This window comes from Pagrus pagrus, assembly GCF_965226575.1.
Source record: "Pagrus pagrus genome assembly, chromosome: 6".
Lineage (NCBI taxonomy): Eukaryota > Metazoa > Chordata > Actinopteri > Spariformes > Sparidae > Pagrus > Pagrus pagrus.
The window spans coordinates 27623860-27633010 of record NC_140190.1 but is presented as its reverse complement, the minus strand read 5'-3'; the positions used below and the strand labels follow the sequence as shown (position 1 = coordinate 27633010).

Here is a 9151-nt window from a genome sequence, read left to right as displayed (position 1 = left end):
TTGTCCATGTCTATTAGAAGCTGGGTGGTTGTCAGTTTTGTTCTTGTATTTCTATATTATCAGAGTTCTTATTCTTCTGACCAACACACCTCTTTCTAAGTGTTTTTCAATTTAAAAAAAACATATTTTACAATAGATACATATTAACAATAGTTGGTGGTGCTCCACAAAACAGTACAGGTTTCTTGACAGGGGTTTCTGACATGCGACAAACAGGACATAGGACAAAGATAATGGCACAGCGACAGAGTAGCACAAGTTCAGTTTTTAGACATTAAATCGAGAAAAGGTTGCCAGATTTTAGAAGAAGTTTCCTCTCTAGCAGACATAATGTACCTGATTTTCTCCAAGTGTAATACATTTCCCAGCTCTCTCAACCACATTTCAAATGTAGGAGACCTTTCAGATTTCCAAGATTGTAAAATTAGCTTTCTGGCTAACAATGTTGAAAGGGAAATAGCCTTAGCTTCACAACTACTTTTCACACTATCTGGATTGGCCACCCCGAACAATACAGTGAATGGGTCTGGGTTACATGGATGATTAAAGGCCTTAGTGAAAAACTCGAACAAGGAGCCCCAGAATGATTGTAGCTTATGACATGACAAGAATAAGTGGGATAGTGTTCCTTCTTCACTTCGACACTTACAGTAATACATTGGGATGACACATCCGGAAATATTTTCTGCAATCTGGAGGGAGAATAGTGCAGTCTATGTGCTACCTTGAACTGTATCAAATTACGTCTTGCATTGATTGAGCTATGATGGATGTTCTTAATACAATTCTCCCACATCTCATCTGAGATTTCCCTATCCAGTTCTCTCCCCCAAGCCTCTTTAAATGGGTAATGTGTCATATTGTCTATTAATATCTTTATGAAAAGTCTTCCGGATCATGTGACCCATTGACTCAAATAAAATGTATATCACACTAGATAAGTGTGGTATTGAGGAGAGGGAAGATGAACTGACTGGTTGAACTACCAGAAGGCAACATAGCAGATGAGGAGAGCAGCCACCTAGAAGCTGAAAAGCTGAAAAGACAGCTGAATGGTAAGAACAAGGTCTGAGCAATCAACACCTACGCTGGCCAAAGGAGGAGATGGAGGCCACTGGTATCAAGACAAGGAAGCTCCTCACAATGCATGGAGGGTTGCACCCCAAGTCCAGGCTTGTGCACTAAGTGGGAGGAAGGAAGGAGGCAGAGGACTAGTGAGTGTCAGAGCCACCATCCAGGATGAAACAACAACAAACATCCATGAATACTGTACATCTGGTAGATGGCCCTCGGTGAGGAGAGCAGGAGGAAACATCATGGAAGAAAAAAACCCTGCACGGTATGTACCATCGACAGTTTGAAGAAGTGGCTTGTATCGAGAAATCCTGCCAGTGGCTCGGAAAAACAAGATTGATTGAGGCCAGAGGGCTCTGTGTAGACCACACCACACCAGGCAGGACCCCGGACACAATCCAGCACAGTGGCAGTGGTGATAGATCCCAAGCAACAGCAACAAGCTGAAGAAATACCAAGGGCTGACAGAAGAGCTGGAGAAGATGTGGAGAGTGAAGGCAACAGTGGTTCCTGTGGTGATAGGAGCACTTGGGGCTGTGACCCCCAAACTGGGAGAGTGGCTCCAGCAGATTTTAGGAACAGCATCTGAGATCTCCGTCCAGAAGAATGTAGTCCAAGGAACAGCTAAGATACTGCGCAGAACCCTCAAGCTCCCAGGCATGCATATATTTATTTATATATATGGAGTTTGGGACGTTGTTTCCTATTAAATTAAGTGAGCTCACACATGTATGCACAACATCCATGGCTAGCAACTCACTGAACAATCTTTTTGTCAGCCATTTTGTCCCCCTCTCTCTCAGACAGACATCACCATCTCTATTTATACTTACGTACCAAGCATCGGGCACATGCAAAGTTTCTTGAGAAATATTCTAGTTTATAATCCCAGTTATTGCTGTTTGCACTTTAACAGTTGAGACTAATTCCCTGGTTTGATGCCAAAATAACATCAAAACTCTGATATCATGACAATGATATAATATTGATATAATTCCAAACACTCGTGAAGCCTAAAACACAGCAGTGTTTGTTGGCGCACTTGTAACCACAAGAGGCCAGAGTTATGCTCTTATAAATGAACTCTTATCTAGATTTGTACATAATCACATTTTTTTTCTCATTACAGTCTTGAAAAATAAAAATAAAATATATGTAAGTACTTACTTTGTATCTATCATAACAGAGCTGTAACTAATGGAGCTAAAGTGGTTCCTTCATATCAGCCGGGGACACAGGGAAGATTCTAGCGTGGTGTCATGAGCTGACAGGTAAGATGACGTTCTTGTACTTGGTGAACTTTGGTGTAATCCTGTACAGTTATAACAAGCAGACAAAGCAAACACAATGTCTGTATGATACATGTATATGGAGTGTAACATCTGAGCACATGTCACCTCATTTCACAGAGGAGCAGTGGGCCAATCACAGTGGTATAGGCCAAAGGTCGACAAGGACAAAGTACCAGTTGAAACACACAAAACACACACACGGTGACACACAGTAGCCCCTGAACATGTGCACTTAGGGAAAATGTTGCTAGTGTACAATCAGTGCAAATCAACTCTACTTTGTGAATTTGTGATTATGTGTGTTGATGTGTTGAAGACACTGTTTTGCTTTTTAAAAGTCGTTAATAAAAGAAGTTTGTCCATCTCCTTACGTGCTCTCTTCTCTCTGATACTGACTGTTGTGTTGACTCGACTGGTAGGAGGGCAAACAAAAGAGCAAACATTTACTCGCCTTTTACCGACCGAGCGTTTCAAGTCTGACTGTGTGTGTGTGTGTGTGTGTGTGGGTGTGTGTCATCTCTTCTGTGCCCTCCTGTCCTCTGTGTATGTGTCCATCAGTGTGTCATCATCTTTCTGAGGATTCCCACCTACAGTTTCAGGAGACCTTCAGTCTGTTGCACATTTCTGTGTGGAGAGGAGTCAAATTGTTCCTCTTCAAGCCCGGCAGGATCAGCAGCAGGCCTCCAACTGCAGAAACTGTAAGTATCACTCAGTCTTTACATGAAAGAATTGAAGAATTGAAGCTTGAAAATGATAATAAATATGAGATTGATCCAGCTACAAATTGCCAGGGCGTCATTTGGACATGAGGTGCATGGATATTTATTATTGGTAAATTGTAGCTAAAAGTGTTCATCAACTTGCCATTTTCATAGCAGAGCAGAGCCAAACATCAGGATCGGACGATGAGGAGCGGAGTGGGGCTTTGTTTGCTGGGCCTGCTGTGCCTCCACAGCTCAGTCTTTGGGCAGGTAAGCATCAGAAATCACGACTGAAACCTAGGTTACACTGAGAACAGAGGAACGATGGGGCTGCAGAGGGTTACAGGAGCGCTGGAAGAAGAATTCTGGTCCTTTGGTGAAGTAAAAGTAGTAAAACCACACTATAGAAATACTCCACTACAAGAAGAAGTGCTGCCCTGAAAACTTTACTGAAGTAAAAGAACAGAATTATCAAAGATGATTATTATTCTTGTTGCACTGTCACATAATCAGCATTTTAATGTTGTAGGTCACAGAAGTTATATTATATATTATAAAATGCTTTATATTCCGGAGAATAAGTGTAAGGTATAAAGTCAACACAGTCAGTCACAACTAGTTCAGGTCCCTTACTTAAATAAAAGTAGCAATATCACACCAAGAAAGTACTTCATCACAAGTCCCTCATGCAAAGTCTTATTTAAGTAAATGTAGGCGGTTGTCAGCACAAATGTACTCAAAGTGTCAAAAGTAAAAGTAGTTGTTATGAAGTAATATTGCTCTTTATATATTAGATTTATATCACTAATGCATTTACATGTAGGAGGCATTTTAAAGTTGTTAATTGTCGTTAAACTACCTCATTTACTTCGGGGCAGTTCATTTTTGACAAAGCATCAAATATCATCAGGAGATCATATTAAGGCTGCAACTAACATTTATTTTCTTAACAAATGCTCGTCACAACTTCCCAAAGTCCAAAGTGACGTCTTTAAAATGCTTCTTTTGTCCAATCAACAGTCCAAAAGCCCGAGACACAATGAAAGAAAGAAAAACAGCATTTCCCCACCAGGGCAGACAAATGTTCGACATTTTAGCTTGAAAAATGACTGAAACGATTAACACATTGTGAAAATATCTGGTGATTGATTTTCTTCATTGATTAATGGAATAAGTGACTTATTGCTGCAGCTCTAGATCACATGTTTTTTCATAGAAAATAAAAGTAGTGGTAACTCTAGCTGTCAAATAAATGTAGTTGAGTATAAAGAACAATAATATGTATATTGTGGTAGAAGTGTAAAGTAGCAGAAGATGGAAATATTTATGTAAAATAGAAATAGCACAAACTTAACTTGAGTAAATGTACTTTGTTACTTTCCACCACTGCTTTTCACAGGTTGTATGTTTATGAGTCATCAGCACTTTGACCCAAGAGTGCATGTTCCTTCTCACATGGTTTCATTGATGAAATGTAATAAAAATGATAACATAAGAAAACATAAACCATCAGCGGTGAAGTCAGGCCTAATTTTGAGCAGTAGAAATTCACTTCCTTCTGTTTGTGTGTGTCGTTTTAATTCTACCCCTCCAGGAGGTAACGGAGGTCCCTCCTGGTGTCCTGATCTTCTGTGATGACCCATCTGTGGAGAAGGCCGTCAACAGCGCTGTCACCAAGTTCAATGAAAAGTTGAGCGAAGGGAATAAGCTGGCCCTCTTTCAGACAGTAACAGCCAGCAAGGTAGGTGATCGAAACAAAAGTGTGGGTTTCTGCAAATTAACCGAGTGTTGTCGCCAAGACCCGTTATAAGGTCTAAAAAAACAATACAACCTAATATTCCTCTGATATTTAAAAGTGCAGAGAGCTTTTTGAAGTACTGTGGGTGCTTTGTCTCTTCAGTCAGAGAATGGAGCAGACTCGGTGTACTCCCTGCAGTTCACCAGCAGGAGGAGTGACTGTCCAGCTGGGAGCAGCAAACCCTGGACTGACTGTGACTATCTGTCTGTAGACAGGGTAATATTCATGAGACGAAACCATCCTCCATTCATGTCTGTGGAGAAAATACAATATAATAATGTCAGCACTAGTTAATGTAAAGGTCATGTATCCTGTTTTTGCCTCCAGAAGCCAATTTCATGCAATGCCACAGTCTACATGACAGAGACCGAAACAGACACCAGACAGGTGGACTGCGTGCTCGGTGAGTGCATGATTTGAAATTGAATTAAACATTAAAATGTTTTTAACAGTTATGACACAAGAAGAATCAGCAGGATTATCTGCAAGTGCAGTGAAACGTCTTTCTTGAGGAAACAGTTCAACATTTTACTGTGATTCTTATTTGCTGTCTTGTAGAGAGTCAGAGGAGAAGACTGATATCACTGTCATGTCTGTTGGATCGATACAAAACTTTAGGTAGTTAGCTTAGCTTAGCATAAAGACTGGAAACAGAGGGAAACAGCTAGCCTGGGTATGTCCAAAGGTTACAAAATCTGTCAGCTATCATCTCTAAATCTCACTTATTAACACATTTTATCTTGTTTGATTTGTACAAAAACATAAAAACAAAGAAGTTTTTTATTTTGATAGAGGTCAAGGTGTGGTTTGACATGGGGTTGTGACTTCCTGAAGAGTCTGCTGGTTGCCTAGCAACTGTTCCCAGCCTCACCCAGTTGTCCATCTTATAACCTTTTGTCAGAATTAAACAACAGAGGTAAAAACATTTTAGTTTGTGAGCTCTGGAAAGTCTCAGAGTGCCAGACACTTCTTTCAAAATGCTCTCAACAAGCACAAAAAACAACTTTTGCAACTTGCGGCCTCATTTTAGACATATTACTTGTCATGTCATGCCTCCGCAGGGGCTCTTTTAAGTCTCATCCCATGTATTGATTTTAATTAGTAATACCCACAGTGTTTAAGCTCTTTTTGGCATAATTTGGTAATTTTTGGAGCGTTTCCTGCAGCACAAATCTCTGGTGTATTGATTCAGTCCACCCTGACTCTGTGAGAGCACAGCATATTTCTCATAGAGAAAACAGTGAGTCATTGAGGAAATTGTACACTGGTGGGCGCAGGGGATTGTGTAATCTACCAACACTATCTGCACAATATTAACTTATCAGACCATAAAAGGCAGTCACAGTCTAGACTTTAATCTGTTTGCCTAACCAGCTCACTGTCAGCCCACAGCAAATAGATTCAATGTTTTCTCTAACTCTCAACTTTTTAAGGCTCACTTTAGAAAATTAAACTCAAGTAGTGTTCGGTTTGGCCTCAGTGAAGGAAAGGTTGTGAGGTTTAAAAGCTGTTAGGTAAACAGCCTGGTTGCAGTGCAAACACTTTCAATAGATTTCCCCCCAGATGAATAATCATGTTTAGTCCAAATGTACAAATGAAATGTTCTGTCAACAGAAGAGTTTACGACATACAACGACAGCAGATATGTTTTACTATAAACTAGACAGGAATGTTCATTAGAGGTCAGTTGTCACATTATTTTTGGGGGCCAGAAGTCACTTGACACGGTCAACAAAAGGGGTAACTCCAATCCTTCCTCCGTGCTGCTGAGAACAGCAGAGGTAGAGAGGACGGGGGGCGAGGGGCGCTTTGTTTTGTTGCCGGTGCTGAACTCGGGAAGCCCCGAGAGGCAAGTGCAGGTGGATTTTTACTTTTTTTTCTTCAAATGTGAAAACGTTTGGCAGGTGATTTTAAAAGGATAAGTAGTGAAAAGAAAAAAGATCTTTGCAAAGAAAAAAAAAAAAAAAGATAAATCACATACCAAAACAAAAAGATCCTGGCAAAAAAAAAATAAAAATCTGCCAAAGCTTTTGGAAGGTAAATCTGGAAAAATTTAAAATGATCACCATAATGTGTCTTTCACTTGCCCCTCGAGGCTTCCATAGAAGATGACTAGTATTTATAAGTACTTCTTTAAAAGCCTACATTTATGAGTTGACCGTGCAGTGAACGTCCTGAGCCACAAACCGTCTCCTCTCTTTTTCTCCCTCTCACGATCTTTCTCCTCTCCAGACGATTACATCGTTCGAGAGAAAGCTCAGTGTTTGGGCTGCCCGCAGGAGATCCCTGACAACTCAGAGGACCTCAGGGGTCCTCTCACGGCCTCCATCTCCAAGTATAACTCCTTGTCTGACTCCACTCACCTGTTCGCCTTTAACAATGTCCAGCACGCCACCAGACAGGTAGAGACTGGATGATATGAGGAGAGAGGAAGTGGGAGGAATGTTCTTTTCCACCCACCTTCTGCATGTATCCCTGCAGGTGGTCGCCGGTTTCAGGTACAAGATGAGGTTTGATATGAGGAAGACCAACTGCGCCAAGGCCGAACACAAAGATCTTAACCATCTGTGTGTCCCTGATGAGGAGAATGTGGTAAACATGACAACAAAACACATAATACCACTGATATAATGTGACGTTTTATCAGCCTGACATGTCTCTCTCTCTGTATTTATGTTTGTAGGAATTTGTTAACTGTAACTCAACAGTAGATGTAGCACCGTGGAGACTTGAGCCCCCCCAGACACAGTTAGACTGTCGACAAGGGGAACTGCCAATGGTGAGACACACACAATAATCCAACATGAAACAGTTTTTTTCTCTTTCAGAAACCCAACAAAGAGCAGCACAGCCACCAATGTTACCCCAACCTGTGATATATAACTGATGCTTTATTGCTTTGTTTTGCTCCTACTCTCTCTGTTTCTTTCATTTATTGTGATTTATTGAGCTTATTTTAATTAACTATTCAAGGGCTTTTATTGTATTTTTGAACTTACTGAGCACTTTGGAACCCTGGTTTTGAAAGGTAGGACACAAAAACAGTTTTACATACTCATACATCATCAGAAAACCCCAGTGTAGTAATGATAAAGGGACTACTGTTGGTTAGTTAGCCAGGATCAGGAATCCTCAACAGACCTGCTCGGCTTACTTATGGTTCGTAAGTGTGGCCTGTTTATAGCCCAACATTAGCTTTTTACTACTAGCTGTGAAAATCACAAAAGTGGTGATTAGAAGTGAAGATTATCTTGCTGAACAAAACGTGTACGTATCATCATAATAAATTGTCTAAAAGTGTTTTAAGCTGTAAAGTGTAGAGGGTGCACACCGATGAGGAAGGCTGGGTTATGTCACTATCCACCATTCATCCACATGTTGTACACTGTATCTTCAGGTGTTCACCAGGCGTCGTCCTCCTGGCTGGTCTCCGCTCAGGAACCTTTTCTATGAAGTTCCCTCCAATGCCTCAACAAACCCCAGCCCACAACCAACCCCCACCATGGCTGCCAAGGAGGGTGTCAAGGAAGAATCCTCTGAGGAGGACACCACAGCCACCCAACCGTCCGTCTCCCCTGATGCATCCCCAGACTCTGTGAACGACACCCCCTTCCACTGCCCGTCCAAGCCCTGGAAACCTTTCAATCCCGTCAGTCTGGCAGGGACCGACGCTCCTGAAGAGGTCACCGAAGATGGAACCGCCGAACCAACTCCAGCAGGGAGCTTCGCTGATATAGACCTGGTGGGATAAATATTTCCTCACAGGAACCACATTTATATTCAAAATAGTTTCACTTGCACACAAGTTTTTTTTTTAAGGAACATCCTCAGGAGTGTTATTCAGAGTTCAAACTATAAAAGCCAAAGAGTTAATACAATAAGCAGTGTAGCCAATTCTGGGGGCCTGTAACTCAAGGACTGACTGATGGCAGAGCTCTGCGCTGCCGTCATTATAATGGCTGGTAAATCAAAGATATGAGAGCCTTTAGTGTCCATTCATTACAGATGTGATTAAATGTATAAAGTGCATTGGAAAGCTGTCATTCTCAAAGGGAAAAAAAGGCTGGAAAATAAAATAAGACTTTATCCTGTGTGCTGGTTTTATGTGTGAATGTAAACGCAGATTATCAAAAATTCCTTTCATTTCTTTCTGTAACCGTTGACTGTGATCAGCTTCTCTCTCCTGGACCAACAATATTCAGCTCTGTTTCATCAGGAGATGCAGAGATCACACTGGGTGTCCCATGACTTCTCTTAACAAAGTCACTTTCATTAACCCAAATCAT

The 9151-nt window shown here is 41.2% G+C and overlaps 1 protein-coding gene across 2 annotated transcripts; it reads left to right on the top strand.

The window, feature by feature from the left end:
- The first annotated feature begins 2889 nt into the window (after positions 1–2889).
- Positions 2890–8956, top strand: kng1 (kininogen 1). Of its 2 annotated transcripts, none has more exons than XM_084354859.1 (9): positions 2890–3064; positions 3242–3337; positions 4662–4808; positions 4968–5081; positions 5193–5268; positions 7098–7267; positions 7347–7457; positions 7549–7644; positions 8263–8956. In XM_084354859.1, exons 1-9 carry the CDS (start codon positions 2912–2914, stop codon positions 8614–8616), a joined length of 1317 nt encoding a protein of 438 aa, XP_084210985.1. In that variant the 5' UTR covers positions 2890–2911; the 3' UTR covers positions 8617–8956. The 2 variants fall into 2 exon arrangements, with proteins under 2 accessions (XP_084210985.1, XP_084210986.1); XM_084354860.1 differs by having other exon boundaries at positions 2924–3064; positions 3245–3337.
- Positions 8957–9151: the final 195 nt, after the last annotated feature.